This window comes from Laccaria bicolor, genomic scaffold, assembly GCF_000143565.1.
Source record: "Laccaria bicolor S238N-H82 LACBIscaffold_12 genomic scaffold, whole genome shotgun sequence".
In the NCBI taxonomy this organism is placed as follows: Eukaryota; Fungi; Basidiomycota; class Agaricomycetes; order Agaricales; family Hydnangiaceae; genus Laccaria; species Laccaria bicolor.
The window spans coordinates 531,535-557,417 of record NW_001889883.1 but is presented as its reverse complement, the minus strand read 5'-3'; the positions used below and the strand labels follow the sequence as shown (position 1 = coordinate 557,417).

The following is a 25,883-nucleotide window of genomic DNA, read 5'->3' as shown; positions in this document are numbered from 1 at the left end:
CCCCAACTCATTTAATGCTGGCCACTTAACCTTCCGTTTCCCCCTCCGGGGCCTCGCTGAACGTTGCTCTGAAGCGGAAGGCGACCTATCCCTCTCCACCACTCCATCTAACCTTTTCTTTTTCGGCTTCTGTTCCTGCTTCACCGTCCCAAGAGATGCAGTAGAACCATCTTTCTTCACCCTCTTCCCCTTCTCCTTCATCGACAACCTGTCCTTGGCGCGCTTCAGCGGCGGCTCCTCATCCTCATTGTCCACCATCACTTTTCTTTTCTTTCTCACTACCTTGGTAGCGGCGGCGCTATCTCCCGGCTTGGACAAAAGTGCCTTCAGGTTTATCACAATCCTCCCAGGCTCAATCTTCTTTTTCGTAGGCGTGATCTTGCGTTTTTTGACTGGAACGATCTCCGCATCGTCGCTGTCGTCGTAACGGGGTTTGAATCCACGAGCGCGAAGGCTACTGTCGCTTTCTTCATCAGTCAGCGGCGACAGCGACTCGGCAAAGCTTCTTGAAGGCGAATGATGGCTCTCGCTCTTTACTTCCGGCTGAAGTTCTGGGGAAGAAGATATATACATGGCCTCTCGAGATGTATGAGGTGGTTTGGGTGGAACATGTATCTGGCGAGGTTTTTCAGGACTTGCAGCGGTAACTTGAGAATCTTGCGCAGGAGGTGAGGAAGTAACGGAAGGGAATCGAGGAGGGGAGTGGCTGGTTTGAGGAGGTTGTGCTGTTGAAGCGACGTTGCGAATCTTGCTGGTAGGATGGAGAGATGAAGGAGTTGGAGGGGGAGATTGGCTACTAGACCCATGATGTGGAGGATGCTGCTCTGTTTCGTCATCCAGAGCAGAAACGTCCGGTCCGCCTCCCCGCTCTGGCGAAGACTCGAATTCTGGCGTGGGTAAAGCAAACAGGTTGTTGGCGTTCTCCTCGTCGCTTTTGTGGTCTTGCCCCTCTATTTCAAACCCATTCACAAGATTCTTCTCATTGCCATGCTCGTCCTGCTGAGTCCTATCAATACCATGGTCTCCTGCTCCAGCTCGGGGTTCGTATTCTTGCTGAGACTCTATCGGAGGAGGGGAGCAGCTCGAAGCTATCACAACCTCTTCCTCGTCCTCCTCCTCGTTGTTCGGAACACTGCTTAGGGATGAGGATGAGTAGGCAAAGTGCAAAGATTGGGGAGTTATGGTCATTGATGGCCTTTCATTCGATGGTCTATCCGCAAAACTACGGCCAACTTTATTTGGACTACAAAAAGACGAGCTCGACGACGTTCCTCCAGGGGGGACCGGGAGGGCAGTATGTCCACGGGGAGTTGACTGCTGCGACGCCCACGCCCACGGAGATGATGGTGGCGGGGACGGGAGACGGAGAGAAGGTTGTTGAGATAGCGCAGCTCTCTGTGTATGGGGTACTGGAGTATTGGGTATTGGAGTAGGAGTCGGAGATGCCAGAACTAGTTCTGAAACTACTTGTTCATCTTCAACCGAAGATGAGAGCTGGGGTGTCCTTGTTGAAGTAGAAGGGGAGGAGCAAGAAGATCGTTGTGCAAGCGAGGCGTGATTAGAGCTCATGTATTCCGGTTTTATTGGTGACGACTTTCGTTTGGGCGTCGAAGATAAAGGTTGGGATGTCCTTGGTGAAGAAAAAGAAGGGGATCGTTGAGCAAGATGGCTGAAATCAGGGCTGGGCAATGATAGCGAGTACTTTTGTTTGGGAGTCGAATTTGGACTTCTCGTTGGTGGTTCATGGTATGCAGGAGAACGATCGAGGCTCTGGGGTATATCTGACGATGGAAAAATCAGTGATGTTGATGGTGCAGGGTGGTGGTTGGCTGTAATCGCAATTTCTGACGCTGTAGAAGAGGAACTGCGCTCCTCCTTATCCTCATTGTCAATTTCTGCCTGATCCTTTTCATCCAATAACTGCTGGTCCCGATCTACCATCTGTTCGTCTTCGTCTTCCGTAATATCAACTTTATTCGCATCCTCCTCATTGTCTCCCAAACCTGGTGACATCGAATCCGCAGGGGAATGCATCGACGGGTGGGCAGGTGGAGCAGGAGACGCCTCAAGCTGATGCGCAGTTGTATTGCTAGGCTCCAAACATTCCCGATCCCCAAGTGTCTGCAGCCTCAGCGAAGCAATCGTCCCCTCCTCTGGAACATCAGCCGACGATTTGCTGTGGGCAATCGGGCTAGGATGAAATACCACTGGATAGATTTTCTTCGGAGCTATTTGAGTTTTAGAAAGGAGATAGACATCGAAAAAGGAAATATGAAACGCACTTGACGTTGAGATCGCTTGGTCTGTGGAAGAGGTAGTCTGTGACCAGTTGGCCGGGGAAAAGTCTTGTGAATTATTGGAACGAGAATTAGCTTCACAACTTTGTGTCCTTGAGCCAGATGAGAATGGCGAGCGTCGACGAGAAGGCTCAACAGGCGGAATGTTGTCCCGGCTCGAGTACAAATCCAGAGTAATGTTTCGCGGAGACTTATCATTGAAAGCCTGCACTTGTTTCGTCAAATCAAACATGGTTGTGTCTCCCACTGAAAAAAAAAATTGAGCTAGGATCGAAGAGCTTTGCAAAAATCATACACACCTACGGTCATGTTGTCTGAGGAGCATCGAGTGCAAAGTGATGATGCTTGTAACCCTCATTAGCGAAGTAAGAGGAAAGCAAAAGCGCGACCGTACTTTCAACGGCTGTGAACTGTCGTGGTGTAGATGGGCCGGGAGAAGATAGATCGATTATTGTCGAGGCATTCGCGTAAGCCTTTTTCCTGGGACTGACCCCCATTTCGTGGCGAACTGGGGGGGCGGGAACGGAGGCGGCAACAGCGTCTGGAACTAAAATTCTATTGTCGGAAAGGGATGGGCAGAGCAACAGAAAAAATACTCACAATTAGCCTCTGGATCTCGAGCTCTCTCCAGAAGCTCCCCGACAGAAAAATCCAGGGCATCCAGCCGTCCCATGATGGAGAAATTGGGGTTATTGTCAGCGCTTCGCCCAATTGTTTTCTCGAGCCTCTTCAAAAACTCAACCAAATCCCTGTGAACGGCGAGTTTAGCCTCTAATATTTTCGCTTGCCGCGCCTCGACGATTTTGGCCTCCTCCCTCTCTGCGAGTAGGAGATCGATCTTGGCATCAAGGCGTTTGTAGTTATCATCCTGTTTTTGCATGCGTGGGTCAATCCTGTCATAAAACCGTCTAATAACGTTTATAACATCGTCGCTATTTGCCTGTGGTGCTGGTTGTGTATGTGGGTATGCAACCGCTGGTAGCTGATATTGTTGGATGTGGAATTGAGGCTGCTGAAGATGTTGAGACTGTTGTTGAACTTGTTGCTGCCGTTGTTGCTGTAACAGAAGAATCTGCGCTTGGTGATGGCGTTGGGAGTCCTCGAGTGTTAGTGGCGTCGGTGCTGCATTGCGAGTTACAGACGCTGAAGTCGATTGTGAGGCTGAAGACCGTATTGCTGACCGCGCGTTTCTGGCTCTATAATGGCCGACAGAAGATGGGGTGTTAGCCATTGCGGCGAGGAGAAACGACGAGCGAGAGACTAGACACGGTAATTTATTATTGGACAACAAATATGCCCGAAATTCCCAGGGCATTACACACAACGCGTACATAGAGTTACATAGCCGCAAATATTGGCTCTGTCTCTCACCTCGGCATGGAACTCCCTAGTACATTCGTCTTCCAATGTACTTCCACGCTCTCCTCACCTTTTGTGTTCAGGTATACCCCTTCAACCATTGTTCGATCAGAAACAAATTTGTATCGTTGGCGCAGGCCCAGTAGGCTTGGCCGCTCTAAAGGTTGTTCTCGACGCCCCTCAGTTCAAAGCGGGTTTGTGGAAACCAACAGTTTTTGAAGCAAGACAGAACGTAGGTGGTATATGGTACGCATAATGCCACTACAGAGCTTTTGGGCCTTATCAACAACCAGGCTTCCAGCATCTGCAGACGATCCTGGATATGAGGACTTTTCTCCAACCACACCCCTATATGACTGCCTTACCACAAACCTTGCCCACCCATCCATGGCATACACGGATTTTGCCTTCCCTCCCTCGACTCCATTATTCCCACCCGCGTCAACTGTACTCACATACCTCAACTCATATGCTGATCACTTTCATCTCCGCCCATATATCCACCACAATACCACCGTAACAAACATAGAATATCAATCCCCAAAATGGATTGTCCAGACGGGTCCACCAGCACCCTCCTCTCCTGCTAAATTCGATCTAGTCATCATCTGCAATGGCCATTACAAAGTCCCGCGATACCCCGATATCCCAGGGCTCGGAGCGTGGCTCGATGCACGTAAAGCAACTCACTCCGCATGGTACCGAAACCCTTCGTCCACGCTTGGGAGCACTATCCTTGTCGTTGGTGGTGGGCCAAGCGGACAGGACATCTGTAATGAATTGCGCTTATCAGGACGCACCGTTTTCCAATCCGTGTCCTCTCCAGAAGGCTTGGGACCTCACGCCCGCGGACAATTATCCCAGTTAAATGACCCTTCGAAAGGCGAAGTAACTTTCTCTGATGGTTCCACCCTATCAAACATCGACCACTGCATCTTCGCTACGGGCTATGAATTCTCCTTTCCCTTCTTTCCCCCCCACGTCCTCCAACCATCCGTGTCAGATCCCATACCGCCATTACCAACAACTCTTCACAACTCGACATACAACGTATTTCCTCTCGCAAAACACATCTTTCCTCTCCAAACTGCGTTCCCACCGACATCTCTCGCGTTTCTGGGACTCTTGATTAGAGTCGCCCCATTCCCACTAGTCGAAGCACAAGCCAAAGCCGTATTGGCCGCCTTCTCCAACCCAGAGAAACTCGATCAACTCAGTGAGGCAGTTGACGTCATGAATCGGTACCAAGAACTACGCACACGCCTCTGGGACAGCAATTCCGCGTCAGGGAATGAGGAGATACAAATCTCCAAATTGTGGCACAGGTTTGAACCGCTAGAGCAATTTGAGTATCGGGATCAGATGTGCGCGTTTGCTGGTGATGAAACGCGGGTTGAGAGCTGGGAGGTGGAGATATATTTGAAGAAGAACCTGTTGAGAAAGGTGTGGAATGCCCTTGTGAAAACTGGGGAGGCGGAACAGTGTATCAAAGGTGTTGGCCAGGGCGGTAAATATGAGTGGGTCGAGCTCATGAAGTGGATGGTCAAGAAGGGAGAGGAGGAGGATTTGGAGGAAAAGGCGAGGTTGTGATCACTACGTACACCAGCAGATCACAATTTTTAGAATGTGGACGAACAATCCTCAAAGGTTGGCAAGTAACACTTTGCGTTAGAACAAATATATTTCCATGATGTTAATTTACAGAGAGAATAAAGGTATCAGACACATCCATCATAGCTCGACATGAGCAGGGGTATGTGCATGAGCAGTCCCTTCAGTTTGCGCTGTGTCCGCTTCATGATGATGGGCTAGGTCCGTTTCTGTAGGTATCAGCGAGGAGACAACATGTAAAGTTTCGGATGGCAATAGAGTCGACGTTGAATGGACATGTGAAGAGAGCGTCGACGATGCAGCGGATGCCGCCAGCGACAAACTTGACGTGACAGTAGCGATAACTTACGTCGCCAATCCATCCTCCGACTTCAGCAGTGCCTCGTCACCACTAAAGTCCGGTATAAACCTTGTCCACCACAAAGCCATCCTCAACCCTCAACCCACGAAGCGTTGTTTCAGAACGAACAGGACGACGAGGAGAAAGAACATAAATGCGGATATGATTATAACGCGGTCAAGCCAGTCAGATTTTTCAAGGGCGGTGACGAGGTGCTTTGAGGTGATCATGAAGCTGGAGAGTTTATCATGTTGAGACGAGGTCGCGTGGAGGGACGCTGAGGATGATTCGAGCATTTGATTGGAGAGGACGGAGCGTTCCAGTTCATTCTGCATGGCCGCAATAGTACGGCGGAGCGCGTCTGTCACGTCCGCGTTGGCTTTCATGAGAGCGTCTTCGCTGCATTACGGCAAATACTCTTCAGATACTAAAAACCATAGAAGAAAGAAAATGCTCACCCAAATTTCTCGTTGCTGGCCCCATAATTGCTTTGGTTGCCCTCTTCCTTTAGTATGCCAGCCAAACTTAACAGTTCGTCTCGATGGGCTGTTCTCTGCGACTCGATAGCTTTCTTTGAAATAAGAAGCGCAGATCGTGTGTCTTTGCGCATTCTATGAACAGTAAGAGCGGTCTCAATCAGTCGAAGAAGAACTGTACCGATCGAGAGCTTCGCGAGATGTGTCGACGATAGCCCCTAGCTCCCTTCTAGCCTTCTCCCCCTGCTGATCGTCTACAAGAAAACCCAAATCCTAGTGAATGGAGACTACATCAAAATAACAGCCTCCTGTCAGGCTGGAAAATGAGCTCACTTCAATCTGCCTGGAGTGGGCATCAATCGCATCCTTCAGCTCTTCAGCAAGTTTCTGCTGCAGTGACAAAGGGCCTGTGCATTGCCGAAGAGCGGGAATTTGGACCTCATTGATGTGTTTTTGCCGTCTGTCGAGAGAGGATATGAGGTTTTGTGTTTCCTGGGCAAGTGTACTGGGAAGGGGAGGCATCGTTGCTGACGACAACGCCATTACTAAGCAAGTCATCATCACCTATTTCAAACATGTGCATACAGATGTGTTCCCCTTCTGAGCCTATGCCACTGGCATTTGTTCCACTCAACTCGTACCAAGAATGCCAGAAGCGACCGATAATATCGACGCTGGCCAATGTGTTCCACCATCTAGAAAGAGAAGTCGTGTTGAATCGCCAACACCCCACGCTATCTTAGTCGCGTCACCCAATGGCTTTGTCCACCTCCCGCTCGAAGTTCTGTCAGAGATCCTCAGCCACCCCAACACCACCAAGGACATCCTTTCGGTTACCCGTACTTGCAAGTTCTTGTGCGACACACTTTTAGAGAAATCGAATGAGAACATCTGGCGTAAAGCGAGGGAGAGAGCTCTACCTCTACCTATACCAGATCAACAAGGACTGCTCTCAGAGGCAGCGTATGCTTCATTCCTCTTCGACGGTGGTCCTTGTGAGGCATGCGGAACGGTGACGGGGTTGCCTTATGTATCGTTCGCTTTACGCCTCAGATTGTGTCCGAACGTGAGATTTCTTACCTCCTATACGCTGCGACATTAACGCGCATGCTCAGGACCATTGCACGACGGTGTTTGTGACAACGTGCGTCCTGATGCATATATTCGACGCGTCCTTTCTGACTTTATTTGGGACAGGTTGGCAATCATGCCGACCGACATCGCTGGGTTGCAAGAAACAACCCGTTTAGTTGTGTTATCTTCTATCCCCCAGATGGAGTCGATCAAACGTAATGGTGAGATCAGATTACGCAAAAATTCTTCTCACTTCAATATCACAACATAGGTCCCTTGGCAGTTTATTCAAGGCTGAACTCACATTGTATGGTCGCATTTATCCCAAACTCTTGCCGCTGGGACTGATGGTGTATATAAGGGCCTACGGTCACTCCGATTTGTCGCCGAACGGCTTGGACGACCGCACTAAACGAATATGAAAACATGACTGACCGTACCTCGTATGCCGAGGTCGGTACTGTGAAATTTCTTTCTTTCTCTATCATTTATTTTACGACCAGAGCACTCAAGCTAAGAGGGATCGCAAGAAGAAATGGATGCCGGTATGATACCCATCAAGCAATTATAGCTGCTTTTAACAGCACCTTTTTTAATTTTATTACAGATTTGTGTCAACATATACGATTGGTTAAGTAGCGTTCAAGATGCCTTCCGTCAACTCAAGAAAGAAAACGAAGCTGCGTGAGTCAGTTCCCTATCTCTAGACTTGCACTCACATTTTTTGCCCTTCAGCGGAAAAGGTCTTGCAACTCTAAATGGATGGGACTTCTGGGACATGATGAACTGTACCGTTTATGGGCCTTACCACAAGCACAAAAACCGAATCTATGAGCAAGTTGGCGGCGTCGGTGAGCTCTTGGGAAGCAAGCTGACCACCACTTGGGTACTGACCACCTTACGCCAGAGTTCGAATTGATGAAACCGAAAATTGAGGTTCAACTCCTTGCGCTGCAGGAGCGACGGAAACGTCGAGTAGCAGAAGCCGCCCATAGAAAGAGTAGAGAAGAAGCACTCCAACATCATTCCCGCCTCTGCTCAGCCATACCCGCACAGGGCAAATCGCGAAAACCGGTCCCCGCTGTATCTGCATTTCTGAAGCTCCCAGTTCTCGACCTCTTGCAATCCCCTGGATCGCTACCAGACGGTGCTAGCGTTTCCAAGACTCTGAAGAAGGATCCTCTCGTGACTTGCATTCTCGAGAATCAGGTGGCTCAATGGACAGACAAAGCTAGGCAAGATTTTGGAGTCATGCTCGGCTATCCGGCAGAATGGAAGTCCGCGAACAAAAGCATAGTACATCCAGCAGAGCGGCTATCTGCGAGGTATTTGTGCAAGAAATGCAAGTACTTTCCAGCCAAGTATCGCGATTACGAATGTTTGGATTTCGCGGGTGCATGTGCACATCAGTGTGTGATAGGAAACAAGAAAGCCAAGAAGAACGGACAGGCCAAATGGAGTGCTTCAAACTTCAAAAAGGACGACAAAGTGAGTTTTTTTGTTCACCGTCTTGCAGCAGACTATGATATTTTGGAAAGGCTTCTGCGGCTCTAGAGCAGTTGATTGCAATATTTGGCCATGATAACCAAAAGTCAAGCGCCAAGGATGTTCTATCCCGTAAAAATTACGTTCTCTGTGTCTCCTGTGACCCTCCTTTGTACGTTTGTACCGCCGGCGTTGTGCGTATCCAAGTTTTCTTTCATTCCGAAGGGGATGCTCACCCTGTTGATCACAGGCGGGCCACAGTCATCGACACGAAGAGATGAAGATGCAGATTGCCATCACCGGATACGATCCATTGGTTATGGGCGCGCACGATGTCGAAAGGGGGCTTGTAAGAAAGCTGTTGGGTCCTGATAGGACGGTCAAAGCTGTACAGGAGAAGATCAATTTTGGGTGCCGACATTGCTTGCCAACTTCGAAATGGGCAGGGACGTTGATTGGGTCGGCGGGAGGGGGGTACGGCTTTGGCCATTTAACATCAACAACCGGAAACGATGATACAGCTGGGGGGGAACAACCGCCACCCTCTGGCGCTGCTGGAGAGGAGGAAAGGAACGAGAGGAAGGAGAAGCCACCCAAGCTATTCAGTTTTAATGGTGTCCGGTCTCACCTGAAAGCCAAGTAGGTGCCGTGTCCTTCGCTACTTTTGTTTTTGTTGACAGTCCGCTTTCCCGCAGACATAAGATCGAGAATATACGGGATGAAGATTTCTTCTGCGATCAGCCTCACGGGGTAAAATTGTAATTACTAACCCTTCTAACTTCACAAATTGTGATACAGAATTTGCCAAATCATTCATGCTACAGTATGATACATCTTATACCCTTCTGGCGATTCAAAGTGGCTGTGTTTTCGCTTTGTAAATATTATCATCTCGGAACTGAAAATCTTCAAGTCGTCAATTATCCCTCCGCCCTTAGTTAGATCAGTCACATGGGTCCAATAACAATGGAACAGCCGGACGTGACAATCAGTCGTAGTGAACGGGTCAGCCGGGGCGGCCGGTTTGATTGCCATTGTTCCATTGGCAACGAAGCGGCCGGTTTCTGACCCTGGCAGGGTTTACGCTCCCGCGGCAGAACCACTTTTTCAACCGACGGGCTCTCAGCCCATCCTGATGGAACTACAAAAAAATTTAACTGGGGCCTCTCTCCCCTTACTTACATCCATCTAGATCTGCAGCATAATGTATCTTAATCTTTATCTCATCCAACTCCTGCAAGATAGTCTCCATATCAACCAAAAACTGAATTTTGTCCCAACAGGGAAACACTCACCTTGTAGTTAAGAAATGAAAGCTTTTCATTTAGCTATATACTCACACCTTGTCTACTCATTTGTGGCTCCATTGGGGTGTCAAACTGGAATTGATGGTTCTGTTGGGGATGTCTCTGTCAGGGTGTTTGACATTGAGATTGAAGGCGCCATGGGGGATGTTTCTGTCGGGGTGTTTGACATTGAAATTGAAGGTGCTGCGGGGGATGTCACTGTCGGGGTGTTTGAGGTTGAGATTGAAAGCGCCGCGGAGGATGTTGCCGTTGGGGTATTTGAGGTTGAGATTGAAGGCGCCGCGGGGGATGTCTCCGTCGGGGTGTTTGACATTGAAATTGAAGGTGCCGCGGGGGATGTCTCTGTCGGGGTGTTTGTCATTAAAATTGAAAGCACCACAGAGGATGTTGCTGTCGGGGTGTTTGAGGTTGAGATTGAAGGCACTGTCGGCAATGGCCCCATCAGGGTGTTTGACATTGAAATTGAAAACATGACCTCCACAATATGGACATCTGTGGCATGATCTTGAATACATCAAGTTAGCAGAGCACTTTATTGACTGTGGCAGAGCATTTGATTGACACTGACAGGGAATTGAGATTTCAAAATGTTGACTCCCGCGGGGCATTTGATTGACTCCGACGGGGGATTCAAAATTCAATATGTCAGCTCTGGTGAAGCATTTATTCAAGATAGAGGAGTCAATCCACTACAGCATTTTTAAGCTGGTGCCCAGATCATCCATCCATGTGAACTGAAACATGCAATGGCTTGGAATATGTGATTTGCAGAAACAAGAAATATATTGTCAAGAAATCAACGCACAATATTGATGAAAGGTCCTGCTATTAGCCATGACAAATCCTCATAATACAAAAGAAAGATCCACTGAATTGGAGGTCAGATAGTTGAGGTGTGCACCATTTAGTTTTTAGAAGTAGAACAACTCTGGCAGCCCGCCTTACCAAATATGGGCCAGTGGCAACCTAATATGGAAGGAGCGCATTATTCACACACCATCTGAAACTACGCACTGCGCCGTGCTCATTGGCGATGCAATGAGCCAACAAAACAAAGACATTGGGGGATCCCAGAAAGGAATAGAATCATTTGGAATAGTTTTCTCAGTGATTGAAGAAGTTTTTGTGAACAGACCTCGGAAAGAGCTATTTGGTGCATGAATCTTTATACAAACCAGCTGCACAACATGCCATTTTGCATACATCAAGTTATATTTTTTTTTCTTCCCTCACAACTGCTTCCACCACCTATCTGAATTGATTCTAAAGTATGTAGGCTATATTTGGGGAAAGTATGGGAGCATTTCAACAAGATTTAGATAGTGAAAGGAAATAAGAAAGAATGTGGTTTCATGTTTAGAGTCATATTTTCACCCTTTCAAGCTCCAGCTCCCCCAAACCATCAGAAAACTGCTTCGGAGCAGGGGATATATATTCTGCCATATGTTAACTATGTATAAGAAAGGCTCAGATGTTGAGATTTGGTAGCAAAGTATACAGAAAAGTCAACAATATCATGTTGCGAGATATTTCATGCATTCAACCTCATTTCTCCACCATGCACCAAAATTCTTTTCCAAAGTAAACTTGAACCTATTTTACAACAGTTATAGTATGCTGGAAAGATGTATTGAGAAGCTATAACAGTACAGCTCATTTTTTTCCCCCACAACTCCGGCGGGGCATTTCATTGACTCCGTCGGGGCATGTAAAATTAAATATGTTGACTCCTGCAAAGCATTCAATACACTCTGATGGGGAATATAAAATTTGAATTGGGTGGGAGACAGTTGATTGACTTTCATGGGGTATTTAATTCACCCCATTGAGGCATTTAAAATTAAATATGTTAACTTCTGCAGGGCAGTTTATTCACTCCGACGGAGCATTTTATTGACCCCATCGGCGAATTTAAAATCAAATATTTTGACCCCGCAGCAATTTAATTCACCCTGATGGAGCATTTTATTTACGCCGTCGGGGCTTTTAAAATTAAATATGTTAACTCCCGCGGGGCAGTTTATTCACTCCGACGGGGCATTTTATTAACCCCGTCAGCGAATTTAAAATCAAATATTTTGACCCCGCGGCGATTTAATTCACCCCGACGGAGCATTTTATTTACACCGTCGGGGCTTTTAAAATTAAATATGTTAACTCCTGTGGGGCAGTTTATTCACTCCGACGGGGCATTTTATTGACCCTGTCGGCGAATTTAAAATCAAAAATGTTGACCCCGCGGCCATTTAATTCACTCCGACAGGGCATTTTATTCATGCTGTCAGGGCATATAAAATTAAATATGTTCTCTCACAGGGCACTCCGACAGGGCATTTTATTCACTCTGTCATGAAATTTAGAGTCAAATATGTTGACCCCCGCGGCGCATGTAGTTTACTCCTCCAGGGCATTTTATTTACTCTGACAGGGTATTTTGAATCAAATATGTTGACTCCCATGGGGCATTGGGTTCACTCCTCCAGGGCATTTGAAATTGAGTATGTCAACTCTGGCAATGCATTTACAATTAAACATAATAACCCCTCAAGTCAATCAAATTCTTCATGGAGTCAAAATAGTCAAATTTAAATGCCCATGGTGGTTGACATACACAGCTGTAAATTCTCTGCCGGAGTGAATCAAATGCCCCGCGGGAGTTGAAATAACCGCCCCATTGGAGGCAATCGAATGCTTAACCAGAGTTGACATATTCAATTTCAATAGATGTCATTGATTAATATTATGGACACAGGTAATTTACCATTAGAGCAGGTTGGGGTATATACAGCATGCTTTGCTGACCAGCAGCTGTGTGGTAGAGCAAGTAGCTTAGGGCGGAGGTTTACAATTAGCTACTACTGATAGAAGCAAACAGTACAACATCAAAGCAGGTAACAGTATTACAGTTGTTCTAGTAAAGATTGGGGAACTATGGTGTGATGCCAACGGGACACCCAGAAGGCTGCCGTAGATAGCTGCTGCGGCAAGAGACGCCGTGCCCGCAAGCCATTTGTATGCATCCGGCTGGTCCATTGGTCTTGGGATGTTTTGGAAAGTCCAGCCGGGACCGGCTGGCCCGTTCATTACACCGCCATTTGTGCAAAATGCTGATGGCATCTGGCATGAATCTCCGCTTGACAGATTACTGATGGAGGTTGCCCCAGCATGGATGGCAGGTGTGTCGGAGCTTGAGGCGTAAATGTTAGAGCCAGCGGCTCGACACCTGACCCACAGGTTTACAACTCTCCTCAGGAAGACCTGTACCGCCAATTTTCTTCAAGAAACGAAATGATGTACTTGAGATACAAATTATTCATAAGAAGATAATAAAATGATACACTGAGCACTTCCAAGCTCCCACAGGTAGAAAAAACATGGAATCTTGAGCTCAACATAAAAAGGCCCGTGCGAGAAACTCTCCAATATTCCCCCAAGTCATTTAAACTCCGCGCTATGTTTGGTTATTTCCAGACTTCAACCAGAACCAAACTCACCTTCTTCTCCACCACAACCGTTTCTCGCCCAGTTGCTCGCTCGCTCCCCTCCTTGTTTTCATCTCGCTACCCTGTGGTCTGCGCCCCATGTAATCTCCCTCATGTTGTTCCATTTGTTTTCCTTGTTACCCACCCGTGCGCCTGTGCGCGGTCGCCACCTGTCATTGTTCTGGGCTTTTGTTCCCGCCCATTGCCCCTTGTAGTTCCTCCCCGGCAAATGCCCACTTGCTGATACTGACTCTCCTGGACAGGTTTGCTTTCGCATTGCGCCACGTAGCGGCAGCCGCATCAGATGCCCTATCACCAAAACCCCAGCTTGGCTCCTCAGCCAAAGACAACGTCTCTCCATCCCCCCTCCGCTGTCTGCCTTCCTCTCATTGAACGAGCCAGAGGCTCCGCTTTGACATGCCTTGTTTGTGGTTGTGCATTCGGCGGACAGCGCAAAGGGTGGTCAGTTGGGGGAATGTTTTTTGAATGGATGGGCAGACACAGGTAGTAATTGGAGCTGCCTCATTTCTCACATCCTTCCGTGCACCCTATACCTTTGGCACCCTATACCTTTGTATCATGCAGCCTGTTTATAGTCCTTGCTTATGAAAATATAATGAACTTCATCCTCCTACTTGCCTCTTGTATTATGGACTAAATAAGAACATGAACACCTATAAATATGACCAGGGAGAAATATTGAAAATATAGAGGATTTATGTAGGCTGGGCTGCCAGCTGGTCCCCAGCTGCCCCAGACAGGTTGTGCCGAGATCGACCTGGTGACATGCTGCTATTAGTCGGATTTCGATCATGGTGTGGACTCGGATCATTATTGCCTGACAGGTGGTGAAAGGTGCCACCCAGAGTTTGATTCTCAGGTTTTTCTCACATGCCTGTCATTTGGCGGTGTACAAGTCATTGTCATGTCCGGCTACTACGTTTGGTACGTGACATAGTGACTGATATATGTGCCGCCCTACATACCTAATACAACGTTAACAACTAGTATTTTACAAAGTCGAAAGGCTAGATTAACTGGCTGTCTAGCAGCTAAAACTCCTCTCTCCTCATGAAAATGCGGTATGGCGAACAAATAATGATATGGTCATGAGGCTGACCGTGGGGCAGTGAAGGCGTCCATGATAATTGAGGAGGATAAACGGGATGTCTTTATGAGTATTTGACCTTAGAATGCGTATACATATCTGTGTCTTTTTAGCCTGATCTATCCCGTAAGTCCCTTGTTCGTCTGTAGAATTTGACACCGATTCGAATAACCCGATACTATCGCGATGCAGTACGGTTACTACCACATCCCTATTGCCAACGTTAGCCTATCCCACTCTTTTTGACACGAAGTTGGGTTGACGTTCTGCAGGTTTGAACTTACTGTGGATTCCATCTTGACGTGCGAGGTCATTCTGGTTATCCGTCACGAGACAAAGACAGAAAGCATGCCGACTACAATTCGAACATCGCCTTCAAGTAGTATATATTTACAGCGTTCTCGGGATATGATAATGGCGACGTTTGGAAGACCGTATTTCTATCTACATTGTCACTCATCCTCCGAATCCTCATCTTCGAACTGGGTGGCATGGAAGACCTCATTCTCGTCGAGTCCAAGCACATACTGAACCGTCTTCTTCCTCCATGTGGCACTGGCATCTCCTTCGATACTCTGTTTGGTAAAAGATCTCTCCATCTTTGCCGGAACCACAAAAATTATTGGCCAAGGTTCTTTGGGAGTAGGTCGAAGGGGAGATAGCAATTCGTTATTGAGACTCAGGTGTGACTGGAGAGCCTTCAGACCTTTAGTCTTGATAGGATGAGTCAAAGCATTCGTTACTTGAATGCCGACCAAAGGTCTCTGCGGTTGGAAGATGATAGCGTCGAGGGATGCAAAGTTGTCTGAGATAGGTTGAAGATAGATGGACTGCCTTGCATCCATGCAATCTGCAATCTTACTCGACAGCTCCAGGGGTGGTCCAAAGACAAAATGTTCTAAATTTTTCAGGAGATCCAATTGGCCGTCTGGTCCATTCTCAAGAGATTGAATCGTGAACGAACAACCACCTCGGTAGGGGAGGTACCAGTGTGCTTTGAGCTCCCATAAATTGCTGCGAAAAGTGGCAGCTTTAGGAGACCCCCGGATACTTTGATACAATTCGAGCACAGTCTCTGTGCTCTCTTTATGCAAGGCCTTGATGATTGTGTTCATGGCGCCTTTTGAGATTGCTTTGACATGGCAACCAGTTAAAAGCCTCACCTTGGTACTGGGGTATACAGCAAATGCGCGATGCGGCACGACCTCATCTCCAACAACGCCATCCATGGCAGCCTTGACATCCTTACTTTTTTGGATGACATCCGATATTTCCGTTTGGACAGTTTTCCGCGCTTCGCACGACTCGGCGGCATGCAAAAACTGGCGGGGCACAGATCCGCAGATCTTGTAGGTCTTCCAAAATCGGCTTAATGTGATGTCTTTTTCTGCTATGAACAGCCTAAAAAAATAAGCGGTGGACCAAAGAGAGGAACACAATCCACCTATGATGCTACAAGCCATTCATTCTGGGACCAAGGTGTCAGGACAAATGATGCGTATTCGTCTTCAACGTTACTTTTGAGCCATTTTCGATCCTTTCTGGACCTTGGCGACGATGTCAACAGTACGTAAAGGTTGGTGTTATGAAAGATGTATTTGTAAGGTTGACAGGTTGAACCGTCCGCATCAATAAGGGTCAGAACATCGTCTCCTGCAATCCTTATGTCTCTTGATTGGGATCGAACCTCATCTGTGATGAGGTATACATCCCCACATGTGTCTTGAAATACGACCGGTTGGGCCTTGATAAAGCAAAGGATTAAGATGTAATATAGGAGACACGTTTTGCCTTTAATTATCAGTTAGCTGTGACCGCGAGTTCAAAGATGGCAAAAGTGCTCACCAATTCCTGGCGAACCTGTGAAGACCGCACTCCCAAGGACACCTCGTTTCCTGCCATTGAACAGGTCGATCATGGTATTCCATTCGTCCCGGATAAGTGTTAGTCGCTTCAAAGTGGGAATCTTCAGGTCGAAGGTGGTCAAGTCCATGTATCGAATAGTGCAGGGGAAGACTGCAGTCGACCCCGTGAAACTTGAAAGCTCTTTAGCATCGGCGATAATGTAGCTAGGACAATTGTCGGGTTCTGGTGCAGGATTGGCATCGACATCCATAGCATCGTCCAGGGTACTGGGGGAGGTGACGACTCTGGACACCGAGGGCACTAACTCGTCAGTGTTTGGCTCCCACGTGGCCTCGCAACTCTTCCTATGCAAGAATTCTGCCTTAACTTTCAAGACATCATGTGCCTTGTAAGATGGTTCAGTCCGAGATGGATTAACGCTTTGAAGTTCAAGCTGTAGTTCCACGAAGTCATTTGTTGTCAAAGTCACTGTGCGAAAGATACTGCCAAACAGATGGCCCTTTCCCCACAGCTTCTGATGAAGCTCAGCCAACCAGTTTTGCAGCGATTCCTGTGACAGGTTGGAATCCTGGGATGTAGATGGAGAGACTGCATAAAAACAAGGATGTTGTAAATGAATGAACAATCAACAATCGGAATAGAGCCACAGAATGCATGGACATGGGCGGCAGCATGTAGGGTTCGAAACCGTAACAACATTGAAGACAAAAGGGCAAGCTCACCAGTAGCGGGTGGGATTTTGGCAATAATGTGGAGTGCACGGCGGGCAGGCGGTTCCTGCCAGACTTCCGAAATCTCCATCCAGTCTAACATTTCAGTGCCAACCGGGTTGATTGCGACTTGACTTAAGGACTCTGCGGTAGTATGTGGCATAAGGTCAATTTCAACCTACGAGAACATAGAAAGGTGAGTGTTGACAAGACTCAGGGTGGTAATCACCTTTAAAAGGGTTAGGTCTTTGGCAAGAACTGGGCGCTGCCCAATGCCCTTCTCGTGAACTTTGTCTTTCAAGTCAGATATATCCTCGTCGGTGGCGATTTCAACCTTGAAAACCTTGTTGTTGCCTTCAATGAGGCAGCGGAATGTGTGACTGTGCATACTTGAGACAACGTTGGCGCAGAGACACTCAATTATAAATCAATAAATCCGAACACCGATTGCTCCTATCACGGTCTGGGACAATATTGTCCAAGCTGCCGCGAATCAACGAAGGACATTTATTGCCAGTATACCGAGGGGTCAACGTAGCCGTGAGGCGAGAGGTTTGAGCAGCAAGCTACATATACGCAGCAGCAGTAAGCTGCATTGGAGCAACAGCAACATGCCACATAACGAACAGGAGGAGAATGTGTTGGAGACGCAGAAAGCCGCCGCGAATCGACGAAGGACATTCATTGCCAGTATACCGAGGGGTCAACGTAGCCGTGAAGCGAGAGGTTCGAACAGCAAGCTACATATACGCAGCAGCAGTAAGCTGCGTTGGAGCAACAGCAACACGTACGAGCGACAGCGACATGACACATAACGAACAGGAGGAGAATGTGTTGGAGACGCAGAAGTTATGCACAAAAGCAGACGTAGAACATATGAACGCCTCCTCTTTATTCGGAGGAGCTGAACAGTGGGCATGCAAATGTGAACAATCACCCTCAGTCGGGAACGACTCCCCGCCAGGTCCTCTCCAAGCCCAACCCACCATCCAACTCCACAGGGCTAGTGCACAGAATCAGACAGTCAAATATGAGACAACAAGGGTAGCAGCATTCGCTTGGTAGCATGAAGATGAAATAGAGGCGATGGCCAAAGACCTCCTATCGTGGTGCAAGAAAAAAAGGGCTGGAAAGAGTCAAAAGACGGTAGGTAATCGGAGATCTAGAAAGATACCAACAAAGCAGGTAACAGTGATGTTCGTGATTGTTTAAGATATCGCAATGGTAATAAACCCAGAGAACGATAAGTCAGAATAATCAAATGAAAACGGGATCTTCTGCAGTCCTGTCAAATCCAACGATATGGTAGCCAGTAAAGCCTTCAGCTCAATGTCAGAGCAATGAACGACAGCCCAGGCGAGGATTGTCGTATGGGGGGTCTTTTGCGACGAAGAGTCCGAAAGCCATTCTCCATGAATGAACGTGGATGAATTCTGGTTGGTCACAGCGGTGGTTCATACTGACGTGGGAGGGATAAACGTGAGCGTCGTTTGGGGAAGGAAAGTATGTTTTTCGGCAAAGCCTGTGTTTGAAGATAGGTTGAAGGAGATGGTGCCTTTTGAAGACGATCATCTTTAGAGAAAACCGGTCGTCTGCGAAAGACCTTGGGGAAAACTCTAAAGAGCAGTGGGCATTCACTACTTCCTTCGTCAAACATAACTTTCAAACAAAAGACACAATGCACGCACCCACATAGCCCCCTTCAAAAAATGTGGGCATCCATCAGCGCACGAGGACTCCTCCAGGGGAACGTTGCCGCAAGCAGCTTCGCGACCCCGGTCCACTGAACCTGCTGATCATCTACAAGAAAACCCAAGTCCTGAATGAAGACTACATCAAAATGACAGCCTCCTTTCAGGCTGGAAAGTGAGCTCACTTCAATCTGCCTTGAGTGGGCATCAATCACATCCTTCAGCTCTTCAGAAAGTTTCTGCTGCAGTGACAAAGGGCCTGTGCATTGACGAAGGGCGGGAATTTGATCCTCATTAATGAATTTTTGCCGTCTGTTGAGAGATGAGGTTTTGTGTTTCCTGGGCAAGCGACAAAGCCATTACTAAGCAATTCATCATCACCTACTTAAGGTAGGCGGGAACTATATGGCAGGATTTGAATTCGTGATTGATCCAATCGCTTCTCAAGACTATTTTGGGACCACTACCATTAGGTAATCTCCACTCTCCAGAACCTGACAACGCTTGAAATATAGCACAGATGTGATACAAAAATGCAAGTAGAGTGGATCACAAGAAATAACATGGAAAGGATTGTAAAAAGAGTGGAATTAGAGGGCGACAGTCTTTGAAAACAAGGGACAGCGCCCTCAGTCAATGAGTCAAACACGTACACACAAAGCCTCGGCGCTACGACAGCGCTTGCAGCGTTGGCGTAGGTTCCGCACGTAGATACAAGGTAGAGATAGTGATGTGCAAGGGTTTGCAAACCCTTAGGGGTACAAGGGTAAGGGTAGGGAGGGTAAGGGTAGAGGTTAGGATTTTCTGACCCTCAAAAAACCCCAACCCTTGACAAGGGTTGGGGGTTTTTGTGAGGGTAAGTCAAGGGTGGTCAACAGATTATGTAATAGATCATGTGAGCCGCATGAGCGGTGTTTGCCAGGAACGTTACATACATCAACAACAAACAAACACTTTTCTTTCTCAACTACCACTATCCACATTGACGACCACCCGCAACCGCGACCAACAACCCCACCTTCTGCAACCACCGCCGTTCGACGTTCTGAACCACCATCGCACACGTCGACAACAACGACAACATGGCAACGCCACATCAGCAGCCCAACGGCTGACGGCGACCTGGCACGTCAACGGACGTGCCACGTCGTCCAGACGGTGACGACGCAATCGTCGTCACTGCCCACATTAGTTCAGGTGCGCAATGTGATCCCTCCCCCGCACCCTTTCCTTTCTTCACACAACAAACAGGTGCCACGTCAGTGACGTGACAACCGACAACGACCGAACCACACTTTAACCACCGCCACCTTCCCCAACCGTGGTTCGACGCCCCGAACCACCACTACACATGCCAACAACAACAACAACGAGGCGACGCCACATCACCAGCCGAATGGATGACAGGTGACGGTGACGACCTGGCATGTCAACGAGCGCCCAACACCATGAAAAGTGATGAATGCCCAGCACCACCACTCGAGCCCAGGTGAGTTGTTACAACCCCGTCATCTCACTCCTTCCTTTGACATTGAATCCAGGTGCTACGTCGCTGTTAGCAACGTGGCAACCAAACGACGAACAACGGCCAATTCGTCGTTCGTCGTTGTCATCCATCTTATGACCCACCGGTGAGCACCCCTGTCCCAACCCACGTCTCTAACATGTCCCCCACAGATTACATGACACAATGATGACACCGCGCTGCAACAACGACACGACGACAATGACAGTGGACGGTCGAACGACCGACACAACGACATCTGATGACACGACAAAAAGAGGGGGGCATCACCTTGACTTATGTACTGATTGATTAGACTACGTAGTGTACATTATCCTTGACCCTAACGTTCACCCGTTGTGGGTTTTCGACCCCCCAAACCCTGTACAAACCCCTACCCCCACCCCTGAAATACCCTTACCCATGGAAAGGGTACAGGTTTGCATCGGGTAAGGGTAAAGGTAGGTGTGAAAACACCCGCGGGTTACCCGTGCTCATCACTAGGTAGAGATATATGGCTGATTAGTTTCCTTCAACTTCGACATTCTTGGATGTATAGAATTTTCCAGATCCTTCTCAGAAAATAAAAACCAAAATAGAGCATATTTGTGACTCCTGGTCAACTGCCAGTGAATGGGCAAGTGAATGGGAGTACAAGATTCGGTCCACTGGAGATCAGAAAAATCGGCTGAACTTGCATGGTCGAGGGCCTTATATTATTATATCCGACACAGAACAGTACCAGAATATATGTATTTATGATATTTAGTAGGCTTTGGTCTTTGGAGGCTGGCACCCTGTAAATAAAAACAATGCTTCTATATTGACGTTTTTTTTTCTGGATTTTTATGTTCCAAGCTGTCTGCCATTGGTAGCATCTACCTTGCGTCCACCGTAAAAAAAAAGACTACTGAAGAAATCTTCATTGACTTGTTTTTATGCTAAGTCGTTGCTTTTGTCGCGGAGCATAGCCTTCGGATTCTATTACCAAACATGATAAAATTTAAAGGAGCATACATAGTTTCCATAGCATATTAGCGTGTAAGTATGACAATGTTGAGTTTGTGCATCGTGTCGCAACTCTCATATGAGACTTGCAAGTCAATGACTGTCCAATTAAGTATTATCATTATTAGTTTGGAGGTTCACCTGCAAGTTTACTTATCCATACTACTAAAAACCATTTTTACTGTCTTTGAACAGCCTTGGTGGTTGAAATATTATCGAATCCTGAGCAAGAGAAATGAGATTCGGCAGATCCCAGCAGCGGAAATTGAATTCTCATTGGTGAAATGCGTGCGTCGGAAATCAAAATTCTGCCATATAGTTCCCGCCAACGCTACCTACTTCAAACAAGTGCATACAGAGCTGGTTTTACTCAACTCGTACTAAGCATGACAGAGATTTCACGTCGAATCGCCCACACCACGCGCTATCTCATCCGCGTCACCCAATGGCTTTGTCCACCTACCGCTCGAAGTTCTGTCAGAGATCCAGCCACCTCAACACCCCTAAGGAGACATACTTTCGGTTACCCGTAATTGCAAGTTCTTGTGCAGCACACTTTTAGAGAAATCGAATGAGAACATTTGGCGTAAAGCGAGGCAGAGAGCTTTACCTCTACCTATACCAGATCAACAGGGACTGCTCTCAGAGGCCGCGTATGCTTCGTTCCTCTTCGACAGTGGTCCTTGTGAGGCATGCGGAAATGAGACAGTACAGCCTTATGCATCGTTTGCATTGCGACTCAGATTGTGTCCGAAGGTGAGATTTCTTACCTCCTATACGCTGCGACATTAACGCGCATGCTCAGGACTCTTGCATGAGGGTGTTTTTGACAACGTGCGTCCTTTTTGAGTCTATCTGGGACAGGTTGGCAATCATTCCGACCACCATCGCTGAGTTGCAGGAAACAACCCGTTCAGTTGTGTTATCTTCTATTCCCCAGATGGGGTCGACCAGACGTAGTGGTGAGATCAGATTACTAAAAAAATTCTGCCTACTTTAATAGGTGTAGGTCTAGGGCCGAACTCGCATTGTATGGTCGCATTTATCCAAAACTCTTGCCGCTGGGACTGATGTTGTATACAAGGGCCTACGATCACTCCGATTTGTCGCCGAACGGCTTGGACGACCACGTTAAACGAATATGAAAACATGACTGACCGTTCTTCGTATGCCGAGGTTGGTACTGTGTAATTTATTTATTTCTCTATCATTTATTTTACGACCAGAGCACTCAAGCTAAGAGGGATCGCAAGAATAAGTGGATGCCGGTATGATACCCGTCACGCAATAATAGCTGCTTTTGACGGCACTCTATATATATCCAGATCTGTGCCGACCTATACGATTGGTTTACTAGGGTTCAAAATGCCTTCCGTCTACACAAGAAAGAAAAGGAAGCTGCGTGAGTCAGTTCCCTATCTCAAGACTTGCACTCACATTTTTTGCCCTTCAGCAGAAAAGGTCTTGTAACTCTAAATGGATGGGACTTCTGGGACATGATGAATTGTACCGTTTATGGGCCTTACCACAAGCACAAAAACCGAATCTATGAGCAAGTTGGCGGCGTCGGTGAGCTCTTGGGAAACAAGCTGGCCACCACTCGGCCGCTGACCACCTTACGCCAGAGTTCGAATCAATGAAACCGAAAATTGAGATTCAACTCCTTGCGCTGCAGGAGTGACGGAAACGTCGAGTAGCAGAAGCCGCCCATAGAAAGAGTAGAGAAGAAGCACTCCAACATCATTCCCGCCTCCGCTCTGCCGTACCCGCTCAGGGTGAATCGCGAAAACCGGCCGCTGTGTCTGCGTTTTTAAAGCTCCCAGTTCTCGACCCCTTGCAATCCCCTGGATCGTTACCAGACGACACCAGCGTTTCCAAGACTCTGAAGAAGGATCCTTTCGTGACTTGCATTCTCGAGGGTCAGGTGGCTCAATGGACAGACAAAGCTAGACAAGATTTTGGAGTCATGTTCGGCTATCCGGCAGAATGGAAGTCCGCGAACAAAAACATAGTACATCCAGCAGAGCGGCTATCTGCGAGGTATTTGTGCAAAAAATGCAAGTACTTCCCTACCAAATATCGCGATGACGAATGTTTGGATTTCGCGGGTGCATGTGCACATCAGTGTGTGGTAGGAAATCCGAAAGCCAAGAAGAACGGACAGGCCAAATGGACTGTTCCAAACTTCAAGAAGGATGATAAAGTGAGCTTCTTTGTTCACCGTCTTGCAGCAGACCATGATATTTTGGAAAGGCTTCTGCGGCTCTAAAGCAGTTGATTGCAATATTTGGCCATGATAACCAGAAGTCAAGCGCCAAGGATGTTCTATCCCGTAATAATTATGTTCTCTGTGTCTCTTGTGACCCTCCTTTGTATGTTTGTACCGCCGGCGTTGTGCGTCTCCAAGTTCTCTTTCCTTCCGAAGAGGATGTTGACCCTCCTGATCACAGGCGGGCCACAGTCATCGACACGAAGAGATGAAGATGCAGATTGCCATCACTGGATACGATCCATTGGTTATGGGCGCGCACGATGTCGAAAGGGGTCTTGTAAGAAAGTTGTTGGGTCCTGATAGGACGGTCAAAGTTGTACAGGAGAAGATCATTTTTGGGTGCCGACATTGCTTGCCAACTTCGAAATGGGCAGGGACGTTGATTGGGTCGGCGGGAGGGGGGTCTTTTGCCACTTGACATCAACAACCGGAGGCGATGATACAGCTGGGGCGGAACAACCCTCTGACGCTTTTGGAGAGGAGGAAAAGAACGAGAGAAAAGAGAAGCAACCCAAATTATTCAGTTTCAATGGTGTGCGTTCTCACCTGAAAGCCAAGTAGGTGCCGTGTCCTTCGCTACTTTTGTTTTTGTTGACAGTTTGCTTTCCCGCAGGCATAAGATTGAGAATATACGGGACGAAGATTTCTTCTGCGATCAGCCTCATGGGGTAAAATTGTAACTACTAACCTACCTTCTAACTTTCCTTGTGATACAAATTATTCACTTGCTACAGAATGATACATTTTATACCCTTCTTGCGATTCAAAGTGGCTGTTTTCGCTTCGAATGCTTATTATCTGTGTAAATATTATCATCTTGAACTGCGCTCAAGTTTTCTGAGCACTGGCAAGAAAATCTTCAAATCGTCAATTATCCCTCCGCCCTAGCCCAATACAACAACTAGTTTTTAAAAAAGTCGAAAGGCTAGATTATGCGACTGGCCGTCTAGCGGCTAAAACTACTCCCTCCTGGTCATGAAAATGTGATATGGCGAACAAATAATGATATGGTCATGCTGATCGAGGGGCTGTGATGGATATGAGCTACGGACAAGGAAAAGGTGAATATAAGTAGGTGGTCGCACTGAGACAATAGGAAAATTGGACTCACAGAGAGATCGTGTGTTGATAAGACTGTGTGATTGACCTTTTCAAGCAATAACACAGTAGGCGTTATTTCCACTGCCACCGTTATCCTCGTCGGTAGGAGCCGACTCAATGTCAGTCTTCTCGTTGATGGGGATCGCGTCGACGCCAGAGGTAATGTAGAATGTGAAGGCGTCCATGATAATTAGGGAGGATGAACGGGATGTAGAGGTTGAGGTGCAAGAAAAGAGCCGCGGTTGCAATGAGCCTAAGGTATGTCGCGAAAACTTTGTGGTTTTATAGACAAAGTTACGAGAAAGCGGCAAATGCCTACACCATGCCGACATCCATAGGCCTATTGTTTAAAAATCGACTAATAAGAAAATACGAAGGGTGACCGGTTGATCTGGCGTACCAGTAATTGTCGCTGCCGCGTAAGGGAGGTGAAGCGACTGAAGACAATAAACGGGGTGGCGGGTGCTCAATTTGACAGTGTGATGTGCCTTGCAGCTTGCCTAAATCTGGACCGTTAGGAACACTGGATGTTCAAAGTCGGTCATTGAACGGGATAAGGCCATGTCAAGAAAAACAAAAGAACAATTGTTGATCCGTTATCCCATGTCAGGTATGTTTGACGCCGTCGATATAGCGCTTGTGGTGATTCACCCACAAGACGTACTCAGTCGAGTACATAGCCATGGTTTGACTTGGATTTCTAGGTTGCAATTGTTAGCAAGTCGTTTCTTGACGTAAACTGGACGCGACGAAGATGATCCCAAGACAATAACTTTGGAAGAGAGACGGCGGCGTTTAGCATAAATCCACATTTTGAAAAATGGGAAGAGCGGACGTGTGCAGTAGACAGGTGGACAAGATGGGATGTTTATCGTCAGAGATGAAGTCGATCCCGCGGTAAAACCGTGAACGTGCTGGATTCCAGAAGACAACAAATGAAGGATTGCCGAAAATCCTTATGTGCCACGGAGTAAGACAAAAGCATATGTCATGATCAGGTACCTTTCTGCTTGTAAATGTTGAACGTTGAGGACCAATGACTATGCTTGATGAACAGTAGAATACCGTCAATCCTGAAGACTTCGGGCGACGAGAGAACTTTGTGTTACATAGAGGAATATCGTGACACTGCTCACGGCCTGTTCCCCAACATTGCCCCAACAGTGTCGACGTCGGTATATTTAGACGTTTG

At 47.5% G+C, this 25,883-nt stretch overlaps 7 protein-coding genes across 7 annotated transcripts in view; 3 read left to right on the top strand and 4 right to left on the bottom strand.

Annotated features, from left to right (window-relative positions):
* Positions 1-3,528, bottom strand: part of LACBIDRAFT_327287 (uncharacterized protein) — a gene marked incomplete at both ends in the record, with an annotated part of 4,073 nt that extends 545 nt beyond the window's left edge. The window contains 5 exons of the mRNA XM_001881083.1: positions 113-2,207; positions 2,283-2,543; positions 2,597-2,611; positions 2,692-2,844; positions 2,898-3,528. Of these exons, the coding sequence (XP_001881118.1) occupies positions 113-2,207; positions 2,283-2,543; positions 2,597-2,611; positions 2,692-2,844; positions 2,898-3,528 (3,155 nt within the window). The remainder of the gene's footprint in view (positions 1-112; positions 2,208-2,282; positions 2,544-2,596; positions 2,612-2,691; positions 2,845-2,897) is intronic.
* A 2,177-nt stretch (positions 3,529-5,705) lies between these two features.
* LACBIDRAFT_297676 (uncharacterized protein) lies at positions 5,706-6,605 on the bottom strand (the record flags this gene model as incomplete). Its single annotated transcript, XM_001881082.1, has 4 exons — positions 5,706-6,006; positions 6,066-6,218; positions 6,265-6,337; positions 6,413-6,605. The coding sequence occupies 4 exons, from the start codon at positions 6,603-6,605 to the stop codon at positions 5,706-5,708; spliced, it is 720 nt and encodes a 239-aa protein (XP_001881117.1).
* A 124-nt stretch (positions 6,606-6,729) lies between these two features.
* On the top strand, positions 6,730-9,404 carry LACBIDRAFT_297675 (uncharacterized protein; the record flags this gene model as incomplete). Its single annotated transcript, XM_001881264.1, has 12 exons — positions 6,730-7,149; positions 7,199-7,227; positions 7,281-7,378; positions 7,429-7,464; positions 7,519-7,610; positions 7,661-7,702; positions 7,765-7,841; positions 7,893-8,008; positions 8,065-8,645; positions 8,696-8,836; positions 8,893-9,281; positions 9,338-9,404. 12 exons carry the CDS (start codon positions 6,730-6,732, stop codon positions 9,402-9,404), a joined length of 2,088 nt encoding a protein of 695 aa, XP_001881299.1.
* Positions 9,405-13,402: 3,998 nt separating this feature from the next.
* Positions 13,403-13,847, top strand: LACBIDRAFT_297674 (uncharacterized protein; the record flags this gene model as incomplete). Its single annotated transcript, XM_001881263.1, has 2 exons — positions 13,403-13,642; positions 13,695-13,847. 2 exons carry the CDS (start codon positions 13,403-13,405, stop codon positions 13,845-13,847), a joined length of 393 nt encoding a protein of 130 aa, XP_001881298.1.
* A 215-nt stretch (positions 13,848-14,062) lies between these two features.
* Positions 14,063-14,326, bottom strand: LACBIDRAFT_297673 (uncharacterized protein; the record flags this gene model as incomplete). The annotated part of the gene is made up of 1 exon (XM_001881081.1): positions 14,063-14,326. The coding sequence occupies exon 1, from the start codon at positions 14,261-14,263 to the stop codon at positions 14,063-14,065; it is 201 nt and encodes a 66-aa protein (XP_001881116.1). The 5' UTR covers positions 14,264-14,326.
* Positions 14,327-14,658: 332 nt separating this feature from the next.
* LACBIDRAFT_327283 (uncharacterized protein) lies at positions 14,659-17,503 on the bottom strand (the record flags this gene model as incomplete). Its single annotated transcript, XM_001881080.1, has 7 exons — positions 14,659-14,717; positions 14,824-14,894; positions 15,068-15,983; positions 16,058-16,330; positions 16,385-16,993; positions 17,128-17,293; positions 17,345-17,503. The coding sequence occupies 7 exons, from the start codon at positions 17,501-17,503 to the stop codon at positions 14,659-14,661; spliced, it is 2,253 nt and encodes a 750-aa protein (XP_001881115.1).
* Positions 17,504-19,536: 2,033 nt separating this feature from the next.
* LACBIDRAFT_327282 (uncharacterized protein) lies at positions 19,537-24,209 on the top strand (the record flags this gene model as incomplete). The annotated part of the gene is made up of 21 exons (XM_001881262.1): positions 19,537-19,564; positions 19,729-20,003; positions 20,058-20,064; positions 20,199-20,295; positions 20,348-20,437; positions 20,484-20,611; positions 20,636-20,748; positions 21,169-21,204; positions 21,349-21,351; positions 21,514-21,606; positions 21,952-22,074; positions 22,124-22,152; positions 22,322-22,323; positions 22,403-22,494; positions 22,644-22,720; positions 22,772-22,887; positions 23,016-23,521; positions 23,572-23,712; positions 23,769-23,867; positions 23,894-24,124; positions 24,189-24,209. 21 exons carry the CDS (start codon positions 19,537-19,539, stop codon positions 24,207-24,209), a joined length of 2,307 nt encoding a protein of 768 aa, XP_001881297.1.
* Between the last annotated feature and the right edge of the window lie 1,674 nt (positions 24,210-25,883).